This window comes from Barbatula barbatula, assembly GCF_947034865.1.
Source record: "Barbatula barbatula genome assembly, chromosome: 20".
Classification (NCBI taxonomy): Eukaryota; Metazoa; Chordata; class Actinopteri; order Cypriniformes; family Nemacheilidae; genus Barbatula; species Barbatula barbatula.
The window spans coordinates 12,100,960-12,120,396 of record NC_136783.1 but is presented as its reverse complement, the minus strand read 5'-3'; the positions used below and the strand labels follow the sequence as shown (position 1 = coordinate 12,120,396).

General features: G+C 38.0%; 2 protein-coding genes across 4 annotated transcripts in view; one reads left to right on the top strand and one right to left on the bottom strand.

Moving 5' to 3' along the window:
• cadpsa (Ca2+-dependent activator protein for secretion a) overlaps positions 1-389 on the bottom strand; it is a gene marked incomplete at its 5' end in the record, with an annotated part of 82,104 nt that extends 81,715 nt beyond the window's left edge. For all 3 annotated transcript variants that reach the window (XM_079483048.1, XM_079483047.1, XM_079483049.1), the window contains one exon: positions 54-389. In XM_079483048.1, coding sequence (XP_079339174.1) covers positions 54-389 — 336 coding nt within the window. The remainder of the gene's footprint in view (positions 1-53) is intronic.
• Positions 390-1,894: 1,505 nt separating this feature from the next.
• nampt2 (nicotinamide phosphoribosyltransferase 2) lies at positions 1,895-18,589 on the top strand. Its single transcript, XM_079483046.1, has 11 exons — positions 1,895-2,166; positions 5,604-5,739; positions 8,165-8,268; positions 8,371-8,499; positions 9,638-9,796; positions 12,986-13,116; positions 15,229-15,454; positions 15,759-15,878; positions 16,420-16,560; positions 16,655-16,780; positions 17,024-18,589. Exons 1-11 carry the CDS (start codon positions 2,116-2,118, stop codon positions 17,195-17,197), a joined length of 1,497 nt encoding a protein of 498 aa, XP_079339172.1. The 5' UTR covers positions 1,895-2,115; the 3' UTR covers positions 17,198-18,589.
• The last annotated feature ends 848 nt before the right edge of the window (positions 18,590-19,437 follow it).

Here is a 19,437-nt window from a genome sequence, read left to right as displayed (position 1 = left end):
CTTTTCAACAGCAATCTGTTGCATGTGACTTTTGCTTTCAGCGAGGGGTTTACCTTTTGCTGTCGTCTCGCCATATCGGTCGGCTGCTTCGCATTGAATGGATAGGCAATACAGCGCATTACAAAGACATAAAGCTGAAGCCGTTTCTTTCTTTCTTCTTCCTCCCTTTGCATCTTTTCCAAGTCATCCTTTTCTTTCTCGATCGCGACCGATGGGCTCGGGCTCGTCGGACGGGCATTGGTGCTTCGGCTTGGCTGCAACCCACCAGAGCTTTCACTGGTCCTGCTTGGAGACACCCGAGGACCACCAGCCTTGGGCGCAGCCACCACTTTGCGCTCTTCTTCCACAACCTCTTCCGCCTCCTCCTCGCTCGATGATGGATCCAACATTTTAATCTAAGTTCTCGGTCCACTGAAATTAAAGAAACGATTGTTGATTCCAACAGATAACCCCCCGTGTCTTTAGTAACAACGACCATATATAACTCGCTTCAGAGGCAGAAAAAGTATAAAATGCGGGCTGTATATTTCAATTTCTTTCTGTATCACAGTCTCCAATCCAAAATCAGTGTCACTTACCCTCAACGAGAGTGGAAAATCTGTCTCAACAGCCAGTAGTCTTCCACCGAATTAAATTGTTGCTGCTTACGTTTTTGCTTCGATTAACTCCCCGTTTACCATAGCGGATTTAAAGGAGGATAGCCGGGAAAAGAGGATTTTAAGACGGATTGTAGTTGATGTTTCTTGAGGTTTCCCCAAAAAATATTTTGATTCAGAAGCGAATGTTACTGACAGCGTACTGACAATAGCCACTTCCTGAGAGTACGCGCTGAGAGCTGACCATGGTACTGAACTGAAGCGAATCACTGGAGGGGGAGGGGGTCACTGACGTGCTTTCCGCGACTGCCACTATCGATGCTTCTCACCAACGTCGACATTCAGTACATTTAATTGACCGTTAGTAACAACCATGCTAGTGCCTCATTAATTGAACAGTTAGCTTTAAATCTTGTAAGATTAAAGCACCGAGAATCTAATTCAGTAGCACTACATGCATTTCTGTTTCATTGAATCCAGCTGCGCCATTGTCCTGGTTCTAAAAATAATGGATGTTTAAAATATTGTGTTTTACACCTAAAAGAAAAAACAACCCTGCTGAAAAAACCATTGAAACCATCACATATATTCTAATGGTGTCCATTAAAATTGTATTATGAATCATTAGCTGAAATCAAACCATTAAAAAACAAAATAATGTTTACATCCCATTTCGGTTTTGGGCATTATTCCAATAATGGATTGAACACCCCACCAATATAATCCATCACATACCAGTAGACACCATTATTGTTCCAATTAAAACCCCTTCAATCCCATTCATAAAATTATTAAATCCATAACATTTACTTTTGCGTCCTGTGCAGGTTTCTAATGTTTGTTTTCAGCGTGGAATGTGTTTCATAAACATTTTCAGTATGTCGATAATCAGAACCTGTATCGTTGATATATTTGATCTAAGGTCTTGTGCGTGCTGCATTGTCAAATAATAATAATAATATTAGTGATAATAAAACAAAATACGTTTTGATGCATCCTTCATTGTTCACATCACGCTACAAAGGATTTTTGCTGATCACATAAAACTTCCACACCTTGAAAGATAATGTAGCGAGTGATAGGTGTCAGAAACCTGGAAGCAAAACTAAAAGTAAAGCAATTGTAGCAATAGGCCTATGTTCAACATTCCCAGTGCACAGTTCAATACTCTTTACGAGAAAACGAAACTTCGGCCCTTAAACGCTCTCTTAACTTCAGGGAACAGGCTGTGTTCACGGCTCCGCCCACCATGCGTCACCGAACGCGTATTTCATACGTCTACACTGACTCCGCCCCTTCCACCCTGTTGTGTCTGATACTAGACGATGCGACCTGTACGTGCGCATACTCACATAAACGAGGTACAGGGAAATTGTATTTCACTACATTTTCACCTGGCGTACCCGAAACGTATTGAACAGAGGGCTTTCTTGACCGCTCCCCTGCCCCAGTGTCACGTGGCTTAGATCGCCTAAATACCGAATCGGAGCGACAGTCTTTCGCTTTTACTTTGTCCTAGATGATGGCAGCTCAGGATTTCAATTTTTTACTTGCGACGGATTCATATAAGGTAAGAATCACCGGACCCACTCTAGAGCTAGTTCAACAACACAAAGTACAAACTAGCATAACAGTGCTTGCTGTATTCTGTACAACTGCATTTGTGATTTAGTCGTGAAATAAATGTGCGTATAAAGCTTCCACCTCGAGAATAGATTGGCTTTAAATTAAACACGATTCGCAGTTACCTCCATTTATTGGAAATACGATCATTGATGTTTCTTAATGTTTGCTAGAAGGGATTGGTGACTCGGACTCGTTTTAAATGCCCCACTCACTGAACACTGAATAGTGGGGGGCGGGGCTTGTGACGAATGAAAACTAGCAGTGTGACCTCGCGAGTCGTGTAGCTTTAGCTTCCCTAAAGGCTAACTTAACCTGCAGTGTCTAGGAATCGAAACTCATCTTTAAATTCTCACATTCTCTTGCTTTCTCATTAAAAAGTAACATATTTATGTTAATTCCATAGAAATTTTCTTGTTATGCTCTTTTTTTTGTCATACACTTATTTGTAAAGTTGACTGTGATGTTTAGTCCCGCAAACTAGCTTTGTTGGGAAAATGTATTTGAAGTTTGAGGTCAAAATGTTTTTATAGGCTCAAATTGTTACTGTATAACAAATGTAAACGGAAAAAAGTCAATTATTGGTTATGTAATGTTCAAGAAGTCTTGGCAGGTGATTTTCTGCAGTACATTTAAATGTTTAGCAGACGCTTTTATCCAAGCGACAAGCGATGTGTCATACAAGTAAATAAACAGGATTCACAACAGAGTTAGTTATCTTGACAAATACTGATGTGCTCACCACCTCTAAACATTTCTTAGGTTGCGTAATAATGCTTGTTTTGTAGGTCTTTGACCCTTGACAATACACCCTCCCCTAAATCCCATCTAGAACCTTGATGAAAGCTTCAATGTTGTAAAAACAATATTCAAAACGTCGTTTTCATTTTCTTCACCTGCTTTTGATGTTTGGAGAGATCTCTTCGATTTTAATGGTTTCAATGTACAATAATTTGTACATTTGAGTTTTCACCCAACCATGTGGGCACAATACTGGTTCCTATTACAGATCAACCCAAATTCCTCTAGTCTTGTGGAACCAGCTTTCTTGGTGAATCAGGTTTGGAATTTAAAGTCACCATGAAAGGGAAGACGCGATTGACTTCTTTTCCGTACCCTTTTCTTATTTACTTCTTTTCCGTACCCTTTTTTTATTTACTTCTTTTCCGTACCCTTTTTTATTTACTTCTTTTCTGTATCGTGACGTGTATCCAAATGAAAATAAAATATAATAGAAAAAAATGTAGGGCCGGGCTTTATTTTGCCCTTCCTTTTTTATCAGTTTGTTGTAAATTGTGCCTGGAGAGGAGTGCTAAAAATGCCTGGCCATTGGACAGTCAGTATAGTCCTACCTCTTTTTTCTTGAGTACGTCATGTGTTGAAGAGATGTTGTTGAGAGGGGGAGAGGAGCTTAACATTTTTGCTTTAAGATTACAAGTGCACAGAGGCAGACGAAGTACACAATTTCCCGACTTGAGCGAAAGTACAGATAGTACTGGTCAAATATTACTCCCTTACAAGTAAAAGTTGTAAAGATAGATACTTACTTCAGTAAAAGTACAGAAGTATGTGCTTTTAGAAGTACTGAAGTATTAAAAGTTAATTTCCTTTATGTAAGTGGTGGATTGTTTTATTGACGTATGCCTCTGAAGCAACCTACTTAATACACGGAATAGTTCACAGTATCAGTGGTATTAAACGTAAATAAAAGTAATTTTTATTTATTTTACTATGGGAAGTCAATGGGGGCAAATTCTGAAGTGAGTTACTCCTTTAAGGGCTTTGTATGTTTAGCATTTACATGTTTAGTTAAGATATAATCCTGTATGATCATTTACCCTAATTATCCTCATTAGCCCGCTAAAAGTTTATTTATTTGTTTTTTGTAAATTCCCTTTACCAGTTTTAGCAGCAATTTACCAGTAAGTTGTAAGGTTCTTGTATATAGTAAGGTGTTGATGCCATATGTTTGTTGGATTTATTTGGAACTACAAACATGAACTATAGCTAAAATAATGAAACTATGGTATTATTAGTGATTGTGGTTTTAATAAAAATAGCTTAATTGGAGTATGGTTACTATAGAGAAAATGTTGCATTTCCAAATACTGTGGTTTTACTGCAAATACCATGCCTCCTGAAAACAATGAATTTATGAATTAGAATGTAATAAAAACAATCTCATTCCTCTTTGTAGTGCGTTTTGGGATTTACCATCCCACCAATATAACCCATCACATAAACGTAGACAACAAGTATCCATACAATTAATTTCCCATAATAACCGTTAAATCCATTAGCCTACATTTTCTGTTGTATTTTCGGCTTCTATTGTTTTTATTTCAGCAGGAATACTTCAGTAGTTACTACAGTAAAAACATAATTCATTTTCCAAATGGCTTTAAATGACATAGCAGCATGTTAACAAGCATGTGCGCACACCTCCTTAACTCTGGCTATGCCATCTCATAAAAAACAAAATTTTCTATTTTCTCTGTCATGTGGCTGAAGGTGTGTGTTATGTTTATTTACCGTTTAGCTGTTATGCCGATCATTTTCATGATAATGTTTTCTATGATCTTTGTCTGACCGTAGCGCTCATTCTATGCATCACACACAGTTGAACCCACAGATGATTACACCACACTTTAACATGTTCCTTTTTTCGTGTTTTTTGTTCTATTTACCCTTTTAGAGCGCTTTCAGATGTGTAGTAGCGCCAACGTTTACATAAATTCCCAGGGTTGCCAGATTATCTTTAAAAGATTTCTGCAAGGCAGAAAAAAATGCGCACACAGGAAAATCCCCTACATAGAAACAACTTTCTATTTTTGGACTTTTTTAGTAGTGGAATATATAAAAAATGTTTACTGAAGAAAAGTAGTTACTGTCCACCTCTGCAAATGTAAATTAATAAAAAAAAGAATGGAGTGCACGGATAAATCATTTACAAAAATCACTGCAACAATGTGTAAAACACTTTTCCTGTTTGATTTAAGTTCCAAGATTGTAGGATACATTGTTCTCAAAACATTGCTGTCTATCTGTTTCATTGACATTACACTTGTTTAACAGGTTTCAAAATCAAGATTAATAGTTTGTCAGGGTTGGCCTACTTATATGGCAATGTTGTATTTCATTTAAATTAGTTTCCAAGCAAATATTAATCACATGCTTGTAAAGTAAGACCGTTTGTGTCACCCTAACCCAGATGTAGCCTTGTACTATCAGTGGCCAGTAAACAAAGGTAAAATTTTTTGGTTCTGTATACATATGACTAACAGCGTCATGAACATGTTTGCGAAAACATTGAGGACACTGGTAGTCAATGTAAAAGTGTGATATCAGTTGCAATGATTACATGTCCTCTTTTTCCATTTTCAGATTACTCACTACAAGCAATACCCTCCAGATGTCAATAAGGTATATTCCTATTTTGAGTGCCGGCACAATAAGGGGGGACAGTTCAGTGAGGTGGTGTTTTTTGGACTCCAGTATCTCCTGAAGAAATATCTAGCAGGTAACTTCTAGTGCTTTTGTATTTAAATTTGCATACCTATCTATAGTAGCCACAACCCTTATAAAGGCTCACTTGGCATATAGGGTTGTGGTGGTGGTTTTGGTCTTGTGTGACTATATTAGTGGAATATTTGGTTAATGGAAAACTGAAAAAAGTATACATAAAATAAACATATATATATATATATAAGAAAATAAAATCTATTTGGTGTTTTGTCTTAAATTTTAAATGTGTTCTGAAGTGGCGATTTTTATTAGTTTATACTGAGGTCTACTTATGACGTTTGGGTGGTTTTTACATTAGAAAACATCAAAATCAATAAGTAATAGGCTATTTTCTACCCTGGTTTTGAGGCCGGCTCAAGAAACACTCGGTTTTTATGGGCAGGCGGCATTGAAGAAAGAAAACTCCCACTGCTATGACTTGATAACAGTTCCAACAAACAGCAGTGTGCCCTGTGATGTATATTTCTGTTGGTCTGTTTGACAAGCTACATGCTTGGTTGGAGCCTTCTCTAAACTTGATTAGACACAGTGTTCTCTAACAAAGCAATAGTGACGCATCGTACATATATTTTACTCGCATACGATTCTGGTCGGCTAAAATATTGAAGTCACAGCATTGCGTTTTAATATATTTTTATACAATAGTCTCTCTGCAAATCCAGCATCGACATGTGCCTTGTTTACAAAGGAATCCTCGGTGAAATGAAGTGAACAAATGCTCATCATTTCACCCACGTTATCAGGAACGTACTTAAAAATAAACTTTAACCACGCATTCCTAATATCAGAATCCAAAGGAAGCGACTGTGTTCTTCCACAACCAGGTGCTTCACAATGTTGCATGTTTGTTGCTTGGTCACTCTTAATAAAGAGAATAAACACAACACCGCGCGTATCAGCGATTTAGTACAAAAGTAATCTTTAACTGAAAAATATGTCGCTATGGTTACCAGTTTGTCAATCATCACAAATGCGGGGGGTGTACTATGTCTGGCAAAAACGAACCAGTGGGCGGGGCTAGAGATATATTAGTCATTACGCGAATCGTACTTTCAAGCCACATCGGTTTTTCAGAAACCACTAAATAAAGTATTTGTTTGTTACAAAATGCAAGTATAAATGTTCTAGTTTCACAAACTGAAACTATAACTGAACTCCGGCCACTGACGCCACTGCCATTATATGATTGATTGAGGGTCCCTCATGTGATCCAGGTTTGCCGTTACACTTTTTCATATGGTATGGACCCTTCTATCTCCCTAAATAAGAGTATCTCTTGTTAGCCGTTAGCGCACAGCGTGTTCGCTACATAGCACATTTGCAGTCACCCAAAACACAACGCATGGAGGTTAATGTGTTTAGTAACCAACGAAAATAATACATTTCTGTAATTATATAATCGAAAACTCACTCGCGACCAGGCGTTGTGCTTTGTGTAATAGGTGAATCACTAACTTGCACTCAACTCGCTATGAGAAGCATGTCTAGCATGGTAACTTTAGATTCCGATAATATTGGTCTACGTGCATGGATTAAGGAGTCAGCAACTTTTAAACATAAAACATTTATTGTGGGTTGTTAGTCTTCGTTTCATAATTTCTCTAAATTCGTGACGAGGCAAGATTAAGATACGTTAGCTATTGAACCAGTAACGAAAGGGCAGCAATAAACAACCTGAACACAGGCTAATAACTAATAAACTCAAAAGTACAGGACAGTAAGAACATATTTTACATAAGACTTTCAAATCCAGTAGCAGGAAGGCTATGTCTCCATCCGTTTTGCAACCAGTTGCCTCTTGCAGCAGGCGCCACCAAGTGGAAGTCCGTCAGATGTTGATTCGTGTTCGGGCTCATGTCAATTCGCTCTCTCTGTTTCTTTGCTTCCTCTGACAAAACCCTCCTTGGTTCCTTTGCCATGGCGATGGTTTTGAGACATGCATATTAGATTGTTTTGTGTTATAGTTAGCTGTTGGCTAATTTAACCCAGGCTATGAGTAAAATGTGACATATACCGTAAAGCAGGTTGCACTCTTCCGCAGGCAGGCGACGGGTGGGCTTTGTGTACCGACCCGAACAAATAACTTGCAGCGTGTGGTTTGAGCAGCTAGGAGGCTGCTCAGGTAGCAGCGGTAGTAGAATTTGTCCCGTTTTAAGTTCGAAAAACTACATAGTGTTGCTTTAACACAACCTTCCTCATGCAAGTATAAATCTCATTTCAGTTTTGAAAAAAGTGACCTCAAACACAGTTTAGCTCTCGTCTTCGTTCTTATGAGTAAGTACATAAAGTAACTGTACACCAGGCAAACAAGCTTTCCTTTTTTTTATTCCATTTGGCAGAAAAAGGGTAGTAAACAGTACAGAATGTTGTAATGGTTTTGTTTGGCTTTTGTCCTCATGAGTGTGAAAATGATTTTACAGGTCAAGTTGTCACAGAGGAAAAGATCCAAGAGGCTAAAGTCTTTTATCAGATGCACTTTAAACAGAAAGTGTTTGATGAAGAGGGATGGCGAAAAGTTTTAGAGGTACATGCAGACATGTCTGCTCAAGAAAGTTAAAGTTGGCTTTGTTCCGTTGATGAATACACAGAGAGATAACAACCACCTGGCTTCCTATTTTCTTGTTAGAAATATGATGGCCGTCTTCCAATCCGTATCAAAGCAGTTCCGGAGGGGAAGATCATTCCCAGAGGCAACGTTCTCTTCACTGTGGAGAACACAGATCCAGATTTCTTCTGGCTTACCAATTTTATCGAGGTATTTCTTGTTCCCTTTCATCTTTTTTGTAGACATCTAAAGTGGATAATGCTCAAATGATACAGGTAATTTACTCATAAGTGATAAGTTATTGTTAGAAATAGAAATACACCAAAATATATCAATATATTTCAACTAGTGAGCATGGCATTAGCAAAACCAAGGGCATGAGTGTGATTGCTTTGGATAAGTGTCTAAATATAGACATAAATAAAGAGGTCTCCTGGATGAGAGTGGTTTAAAAAAAGCTGATGGTGTGGTACATCACTGTATATTAGATGATGTTGCTATACTGTTGTTCAGGAGGACAGCAGGCTTTGGTTTCCAGCACATTCCTGGATGCTGAAGCAGGTCCCAGAATAACATGGAGGTTTTGACAGGGTGGGTGGGGTCGGTGAGGACATGAGGTCATTAGGTACTGGCCGTCAGCCCTGCAGATGCTTTACAACGGGTTATTATTGCCATTATTACACGTTTTTTGTTACCCGTTGGATCATTCATTCCTCTATAATAATTTATTCAAAGATTCTGTCATTGCACAAGAAATAACTTTTACATCAGCTTTTTTTGGGGGCAGTTCACCCAAACGAAAACTTTCTCATGCCATTATGCTATTTACTCACCCTCATACCATTATAACTGTTTATGTACATAATATGAATTATGTAGATGTATTTTATTTGAATTGTGTTTAACTCAATATCTTAGGTGGCGTGAGGGTGAATACATTTTGAGAGAATTTTTAATTTTTGGGTGAGCCAGTCCTTTAAGCTTAATAAGTCAAGGACATGTAAATGATTAAAAAGTGTGGTCTATTTATGGGTGAAAGGCCATAAACCGTTTAGTTATTTTAGAGGTTTGGCTGTTAGCCCTGTTTAATTTGAATTTAATCTACTATTTATTTGCATTCTGTCAGCTTAGTCAACAAAAGCAATTCTTGTTCATATACACATTCACAATATAGTGTCAGTTCCACAGGCCGCACAGAATTCCCTGTCTTGGTCAAATCCTAATGTATTCATCCTAAAAGGGTCAAAGGTCAATACCTTAAGAACAGAAATAAAGCTTTCTGTTGTCAAGGCTATAAAAATTGTGAGTGTGAGTGATGTCCATGTGGCTTTGTTTACACCCTCCACAGACTATGCTGGTCCAAATGTGGTACCCCATCACCGTGGCAACAATCTCCAGGGAGTTCAAAAAAATTCTGGCCAAGCACCTGAAAGCCACATCGGGGAGCTTGGAGGGCTTGGACACCAAGCTGCATGATTTTGGCTACAGAGGCGTGTCTTCACAAGAGGTATGACACGGCAGAACAATAAATCCACTTTACATTTATCATTGACTACGTTTACATGCACCCTCATAAACCGATTATAATAGGATTGTGGCAATATTGCGATGACACTTTACCACGTGTTAACGCAATAATTTGATCTAAATAATGCGTTTAAGCTCATAATCACAGTTAGTATAATCGAAGATTTTAAAGGGTTATTTGAGGCGTTGTCCTTACCAAAACATACTACGATGAATCAATTTTGGGCTTGGTTTCATTGTGATGATACAATGTTGTGTGCTGTGTCTTCAGGCATTGTATATCAAAGAATCATGATTTTACCATCTGATGCCACTATGACTGTTGAGGTCGGTTTTAAAAGTCAGAACAAACTGAGTTTTATCTTTGTTGTTTGATGGTTACAAAAACGTAAAAATTACCGTTACACATCATATAGCATTGTTTTTTGCCATTGAATAGCCATTCCCAGCGTAATGTGAGAAAGCTCTGAAATATATTTGAAGTAAAACAGCAATTGCCTCTACTGCTAAAGTCTCTATCTCTATTCTGTTTTTAGCAATGAACTTTGAAATCAAAGCTCAAGCCGACTGTGTCTTTATTCTCTCCTCAGCGCTTATCAAGGACACGATCCTTTGGGGCCGATGAAATCAAACATTGTTTGGTGAAGGCAGAAAATTGATTCATTATGAGACATGGCGATCCATTTAATCAAAAAGAGATCAGACTTGACCTTTTGATACGCAAGAAAACCGACCAGCAGAAACAATTTCTATATTTCTGTGTATTTCAGAGAAACATTCAGGAAGTCGTATACAGCATATATGTCATAGAATGAGTTCGGTTGTCTTTGTGATGGGTTTTGGGAAATGGGTAGTGCTGTTGAAAGGATTGTGTGAGTAGATATGACTGTATACCTCTTGAATCAGTCTGACCACTATGTAAAGGTCATCTCTGCCAGGCTTCATCTGTATCACACGGTGCCAGTTCAGGTGTTGTGATAAGCAGCGAGTCTGCTGCTGTCTGCCTGGACCTGCTGAGTGCAGCAGACCTTTATGAGTGTCGGTGGGAGAGAGAGAGACCACTGGATTCTGATGAGGTGTGACGACAGCCTCTCTCTGGTGCCCTTTCAGATCACTGTGCCAGGATCTTAAAGTGTAGATTATGACGCACCTTTCATAGGTCACTCCAATGGCTGACGGATTAGTGATATTTTTCATAAAAATCTAATGCAAGAAATGCTTCTTATATTGCATGTACTGCATGCAGAAAGTAACATTTCTTGGTTATTGCCAGTTATTCATGGGTTATTAATAAAACATACATCACGTTTGTTGAAAACAAATCACAGTCCTAGGCAATAGTCTTCCTCATGGCATTTCTCCTCACGTCTCAGACGATGGCAGTGTTTCCTCTCTATTACTCATCTGTGGAGGTTATAACGGATTGCCCCTGCTTTCATTAAAAATGAATTGTGGCCTAGTCGGAATTCTTGGAAAGATGCTCCTTGTGCTATACTTTACCCCCGCACACAAGAATCCTTTATAAACAAATGGAGAACACTTTTAAGCTACGTTTGCATAACACAGTACAGGTTAAAATGATAGTTCACCTAAAAATGAAAATTCTGTCCATCGTCATTCACTCGCCCTGTGAAACCTGGATGACTTTCTTTTTTTTGGAAGAATGTGGTTTACCCGTTCACTTGTATTGGTTTTGTGTCCGTACAATAGACATAAATGGGTCCTGGTGCTGTTCGTTTACCAACTCTCTTTAAAATTGGTTTGAAATGACAAGAGGGTAAGTAAATGATTATAGAACTTTAATTTTTGGGCGAACTATCAAGCTTTTGAAATACTGTACCATCTGTACTGTCGTGTGAAAATAGCCTGACAACCCACAACAAAAATAATATTACTTTTAAACTAAACCACGCAGATTTGTTTATAGATCAACTCTTTTTCTAGCTTGTTGGTTTTAAACATTTCAACCTCAACTCAAAAGCAAGCAGAATCACAAATCTAAACATCATTATTAGTGACTCTTTTCTTGTGATAAGGATCTCGAACACGTCACAAACCAAAATATCTGATCATTCTCATTGTGGCTTTCTTAGCCAGCTGTCGGATTTATTAAAGCTATATGACCAAAAGTATCTATTTCCATATCATAGCTTTGTAGCAAAAACAAAGGCATAACCATTCAAGAAATGGTCTTTCCAAAATGAATGGACCACATCAGTGTTGGTTGAAAGAAAGCCTAAAGTGCTGCTCAGGTGAAAACAGACTGAATCGTGCTGTGTGGATCCAGCGAGTCTTCATTAGAGACGGTGGGATATTGATAATGTATTTTCTAGGTTAAGGCTGACTGGATTAATGATGGCCTCAGGAGGAGATTAATGATGCCAAACAGATTGTAATGCTTTTGACTCTTGGGGTTCACTCTTGCTTCTTGTTATATCTCTCTCCTGATCAGAAGCCAAGCAGTTGTGCATTACAATGCTTTTAAAGGGGTAGTTTACCCCAAAATGACTTACTCTGGGTATTTACAGCACTCATTTATTATGTCCATAATTAGATCATCTTGAATGTGCTTTTCTCTCTCTATATGTATGATAAATCCAGATTACAGCGACAAGCTGTCAGAGACGCTGTTGAGTAGTTCTGTGCCCTTTCTCATGTTTTTACAATTACAAGAGGAGATCCCTAGACCCTTGCTGTAGTCACAGCTACATTGCATAAAACAACAGGGGTTTAACACAGATTTAATTTCCTTTGGATCATATCAAGCCCAGATCTCATCATTTAAATTAAAAAATGAAGACTCGACAAAGTTTGCCTGTAATAAGCAAGACATTGTCAACCTTTTCCCCCATCTCCACGGAGGGCTAAAAAGATGTTGCTTGGAATTTGCTTTTTACTTTGAACTGAGATAGAGTCTATAACGTTAATGTAGCTGAACAACTAACTTCAGTGGTCATTATCAACAACTTTACGTTTATGCATTTGGCAGACGCTTTTGTCCAAAGCGACTTACTATTCATTATACTATACAAGTGTTTTAAGTATGTGCCATTCTTTAAAACCACTTGCCTGACCAACAGGAACAATTGATCTAGTATTCTAAAAATTAAATGGCTTATTCCTCAAACAGTTTTCTAATTTGTCTGTATTTTTGTCTGTATTGAACTAGTCAGCAGCACTGGGTGGAGCTGCTCATCTGGTGAATTTCAGCAGCACGGACACAGTCGCAGGTCTGCTCATGGCACAGCGATACTATGGATGTCCTATGGCTGGATTCTCTATCCCTGCAGCAGAACACAGGTAAAGTACATATGTGGAGATGGTTTTATCGGACGCACGTGACTGGCCCGATGTTAAAGAGGTAGTTCATTTCAAATTGAGCCCCCATTGACTTTCCAAAGTCATTTTTATTCCTACTATAGAAAGTCATTGGGGGCTTATTTTAAAGTGAACTACTCCTTTAACTTCTGGTCTGTGTTTGGTTATAATAGAACAATTTATTTAGTATTTAATTTATAGTAATATTGTTTGTATGTTATTTGTATTGAATTAAATTAAAACTACTCAAGAGTTATTGAGAGGTCTACTGAAAGTGAAGTGTGGGCCACATAACGTTTGTTTATGTTGTTGCCGCTGAAACAGTCTATGTAAACTATCGGCTTTGTTCTGTTGTCATTTAAAAGTCATGACCTCATAAGTTATGACCCACAATCTGTTACATGAAGGGTTGGTGTGCATGGTTACCAAGCAGAAAAAATGTTAGGAAAGAACCTGCTTGCAAGCTGCAATTTGTGACATTTATAGGTTAAAAATAGACGGATTACATTTAAGCAAGTGAATAAAAAATCCGATTTTAGAACGTTCTCCCTGTGTTACCCTGTTTTACATCAGTAAGCGTACAATGATTCATACAGCAAGATGAGGTGTCAGGTATGGTTTGGAGATGTCAGATTGACATCATTTGACTTCAGCCTACGTAAAGAAAAGTACCTAAAGAAAACTTTAGTTTTTAAGGGATAATCCACGGCTAGCTGTTCATTAAAAGAACTACATGTAAATTAAACTATTTTATTAGACAGCCCACTGGAATGCTTGATTCTGATTGGCCAATAGGGTTTATACTTCCGATAACAACTAGCTCACTGTACATTATCCCTTACTTAATGTACACCTTCGAGACAATCAGAAACGAACATTCAGACGGATCATGTTATAATATGTTTTTAACAGAGATGGCAGTAGACAGTCAAATTACAAATGGCAGCTTTAAAAGTCCAGTGAGTAAAATGTAGGAGCATCTAGTGGTGAGGTTGCGAATTGCAACCAACAGCTCACATCACTCCTCCCTATTAAAGCATACGGACGCTGACCCAAACAAAGATGTCGTCACGTTTTTGCTTTTTTCCTGAATGAGATGATGTATTTGCCAAAGACGCTCTATAGAGCAGTTTGTCCATTAAGCGCTACTGTAGAAACAACATGACGCATTCAATGTAAGGGGACCCACGGTGTATGTAGATAGATATAGCTCATTCTGAGGTAATAAAAACATAACGCTTCATTATGATAGGTCGTTTTACACCTCCGTAGACATAGTTATGTATATTCGTGTCAATAGATCCTCCAAACAATTACACACAGCATCTTTAAATATTTGGCTTAAGATACGTGAAGATGTCTTGAGAAACGAATATTGTTTATTTTATGATTTGCTGTAATTTTGTTAAACTATGTCAAATGTTTTCATTGTGCTTTTTATTTATATAAAAATGCTAATTCTGAAAACAGCTTCAACATGACGAAGAGATTGTTAAAATATCATTCTGACCACATAATCAAATATCACCAACACAATACATTGTATACTGGTGAGGAGTGTGGTCATAAAACTAAGATGAGAAAGCCTTGAAAATCTATATTGATACTGAACACCTGTTAATTTGCATTTGTTCTATTGATTGTAATTAATTCTGTTAGTAGCTGTGCATGAAAACCTCTCGCAGCTGTGGGCTCTTTTGTCTGCGCTGTCGAGTGCATTTCTCAATATAGCTCCGCACTCATTGTTTCAAGTCACATGGCTACCTCTGTGATGTCATTTCATCCTTCGAACATTCAGACTTCGCTTTGCAACCATCACAACATTCCCGATTTCAATCAACCGCAATGTTCTATGAATCACTGCGAGCTTTTTATAGCTGTACGGCGAAAGGACCATTAGACACTGATGACTAACCCATTGCCGGTAAACTCTCTTTGTAATTCTTGTTTACTGAAGTGAAATCAGTTTGAGGACATCATTGTACACCTGCAATCTAAATATAGCAGAGTGGGAGGGACTTCCGGGCCACTAAGTAATGTTTCATGTAATTCTTGCTCAGATGTTCAGTTACAATGTTTTTGATGTTTCCGTAGCACTATCATCTCCTGGGGCAGGAGCCGAGAGAAGGATGCATTCGAGTGTCTGCTGAACCAGTTTCCCACTGGGCCTGTAGCTGTGGTTAGCGACAGTTATGACATTTTTAAGGCTTGTAAACACATCTGGGGCGATAAGCTGAAAGAGAGAGTGATGGAGAGAAGTGAAGATTCGGCTCTCATTATACGACCGGACTCTGGGGACCCCGCTGAGACCCTCATAGAGGTGTGTGTTTATTAACATAGCAGATGACTGTGTAAAGTCTGTGTCATGAAATAGGCTGTTTGCTTTAGATCTTAAAGCGTTTTTTGTGTCTTGAGTTAATTCCCAAACCCGTTCCTGTTGGACCCTAACAGCGCCCAGTCAATTTTTCTTTTCATACTCTGTGACATAGCACAGCCTTCACATTAGCTAGTTTTTAGTATGTTAAAGCTTGTGAGTTTAGTGTGAATTCAGATTAGCTTTATACTATTATAATGTTTATCTGCCTTTTCACTTTTTTCTCTCATTTTGCTGTCTTGCTTTTTAGGTGATAAAGATTTTGCAAGAGTGCTTTGGTTGTTCTCAGAACTCGATGGGTTACAAGGTGCTCCCTCCATACCTGCGCATTATCCAGGGTGATGGGATTGATCTGAACTCGATTAATGGGGTAAATTACACCTCAACTCAGTAAAGTTTCCTAGAGAGAGCAAAAAACACATTATTCACTATAATAAAAAATGTGTGGTCCTGTGTGATGTGCAGTGAGGTCCAAAATACCATTTTATGCCTTATGCTGCGTTCATACCAAATGCAAGGCATTCCTCACTCTTTATTACTTGCAGGAATAGTTTGTTATTTTTAACTTGTGCGGAAGATGCGAATGACACAGCAAATGTGAATTAAGCGATTTGCACGAGTAAATTACATAGAAAGTCAATTCAAAGACGCGAATAGATGCGGCTTCGCGCAGGGTATACGCGAACGACATGAATCGTGGTTGAAAATGTTCACGTCCAGATGCATGAAGACAACATAACAGCTATTCCTGCAAGTAATAAAGAGCGAGGAACGATGCCTTGCGTTTGATGTGAACACTGAAGCTTCTCGTGGCTACTTCTCATCTATTTGCTTATAAACATTATCATGGTTATGGCAGGTAAGTAACTATCATACTCTGATCAGCATTACTGTTTGTTTGGCTGGTGCAGATTTTGGAGAAACTGACTGATGAGGGCTGGAGTGCAGAGAACGTGTTTTTCGGTTGCGGAAGCGCACTATTGCAGAAGATCAACAGAGACACGCTTAACTGCGCCTTTAAGTGTAGCTACGTGGAGACCAATGGCAAAGGCGTGAGTTGTTTTTTATCCTTCGAGTTTCAATTTTAAACTACAAAATGAATCATATCGCATGTATTTGTCATTTACTGTGTTTGTATTTGTATAGATGGATGTCTATAAGCAACCAGTGACAGATCCGTCTAAAGGATCCAAGCGGGGTCGTCTCTCTCTGAGAAGAAACTCCGATGGATTTATAGAGACGGTGGAAGGAGGAGCAGGCAAACCAGAGGAGGTTAGATCACCTTTATCGATGTTCTATAACATCCTTTTTATGACCCATTAACACAGATTTTCCCCTGAGATGTTGTCATTAGAATAATCCATCTATTAATTTATATGATCTCTTTTCAGTTATTTTTCAATATTTTAGGTGCATGTTTCTTTTATTTATCAGGAGTATTCTGAAGAGAAATGTTGCTGGTTTTGATTGGTTTGTGTTGATCAACTTCATTAATAAAACCATCTTAACTTGTAGGACATGTTGGTGACTGTGTTTGAAAATGGGACCGTACTACAGGAATACACTCTGGATGAGATCCGTAAAGCTGCTCAGCTTTGGGAAGAAGATTTGAGCCCTGCCCAGCACAATAAAGATGAAGGCACTGCTCTGGAAATCCACCAAAAGCTCATAATGAATGGCGTGCATTAAGATCTAAACTCAATGCACTCTACTATCAAGGCTGCCCCCTACAGACCAACCACTGACAAAATTCCACACAACACCTAAATGGTTCTCCGTAAACTTTTAGGCATTTGTAGATCACATTGTTGCCAGTGTATTTATAATTCTATATAAAATCTGACCTTAAGACTTTTCAGGCAACCCATTAAAGTGTGGATGTCAAGGTTTTTAAATACCATGATTAATTTCTAATTATTATTCAATGCCAAGTATCTGAAATGGTGCTATTACCATAGGGATGTTTTAGGAGTAGGCTGATGACAGGGTTTGAGAGATTTTGTGTTCACTAGATAAGTAATGTTGTTAAACTATCAGCCTGGTGATGAAGGAAACTTCATGAATGACCAACTCTTGGGTTTCTATACCAAAAGTAATGCACATGAAACTGGCCTCTAATCTGTAGGTCCATATAAAGTACACTATTTGATTTAGAAACACTTTTGAAGGTTTTGGGGTTTGTGGAATGTCTTTCAATATATTTTTTATAGTACACATACATTTCATCACAGGTTTCCTAAAGCAATACATTGAAGCATTTTGTCTTGCACAGATTTAGTTTTTGGCCACTTTCACTGATACAAAATTCTAAATTAGTGTCTTGGTGTTACGTAGCTTACTTTGAGCTTTCTTTCGTCAAAAGAAAATTGGTAGTAAAGACACATTTCTTCTCAGGCGATTAATGAAACAGCAAGTTGATCTTGTAATAGTTGCAATACTGTACCTTGATTGAATTCTCCATAGACGGCGTAATCAAAGCTGTTTTGGGATAATTGTTTAGAGATTTTTATTAAGTTAGACTTCCATGATGCACAGTATGCACAGCGGATGCTTTCAGTATTCTGTCTCCATACAGCTGCTGATGGTGCCTTACGAAACCACTCTGACCTCAGTGCTGGTCTCTGTCTCTCTTTTCTTATGTTCATTTTCACACTTCATATTGACCTCCCTTGTAGTTTCTCTCATCTGCCTTCTCTAATCACATTCTGTGAATCTCATCAATGACTGTTCGGGGCTTAGCTATTTTTTTAGTTTGTCTTCTGCTTTTCTTGTAAGCTACAGTTATGTTTGACACCTGTATGCTAAAGCTGTGTGGGATGTGCAGTGGGTTTAAACACGGTGTTTGTTGATTGTCTGAATATCTGAATACAGATTGATTCTACCTCTTTTTTTTATTAATACAGTGTAATATGAAGAAATTATCATTACACTGAGTAAAAAGCATATATTCTTTTGTGTAAATACTTTTAATGGTAGTGAGAATGAGTGAGCTTTTAGCCTTCTTGTTGCTTTTTTTATTTTACAAAAGTGATATTTTGTATGACAAAAAGACAAGAAAAAATAAATGTAGCTTGAACTTTTAAGATGTCAGAGCCTACTTTCTATTCATAGTATGTTTTGTAGTTTTTAAAGGAGTGTCAAGTGGTGGGTGTTTAAAGTTTGACAAATATGAAAGATGGGTTTGTTCAGTTTACCACGTGCAGTATATTTGTGTTATGCAATTTTGTCCCATAACAAAGTAGGCACATTTTGTTCTATTCAAACGACAACACAAGGCATGGTTTGTGTGTTGAAGACATCCCTTGCATTTTCTATTAGATTAAGCAATATTTGTAAAGAATGTTTATTTGAATGTATTTAAAATTGATATTTAGACCGTCAAACTTTGGTTTTATAGCAAGCATGGCATATGTTTACTGATGCCTTTATTTCGTTTTATTGTAAGAATCCAACTAATCCTTTTTAATTAAGAAAATCTTGTAATGAAATGGTGCCCTCTATTGAAAATTGTAAAAAGTGCTCTGATTTCTCACTCTGAAACAGGATTAGATCCATTTGAAGTTGTGCATTGCATTGGCCAACTTCAGGGGGGCATATATGGGGGTTTATATTTGCCTTGCAGGCGGCGTTTTGTTCATATCATTATGACACCTTTAAATGTAAAACTTTACAATCAGCTATTTCAGGGCTAACTACTCATCCAAGCATTTGTAATGGAAGTTACGCGTGTCACCTGCAAACAAGTGATGCTTAGCAAAATGCAAGCTAATTCAACACAGTTCAGTCACTTGGCTACGGTAATAAATCAAGGATTGCTTGATGCCAGTCAGAAGTATTTGACATCAAATCAAAGAGCAAATGTGACATAAGAAAGCATCTTCAAAGCATTTGCTAATTAGCTAACATTGTCGCTGCTCATAGGCCGCTTT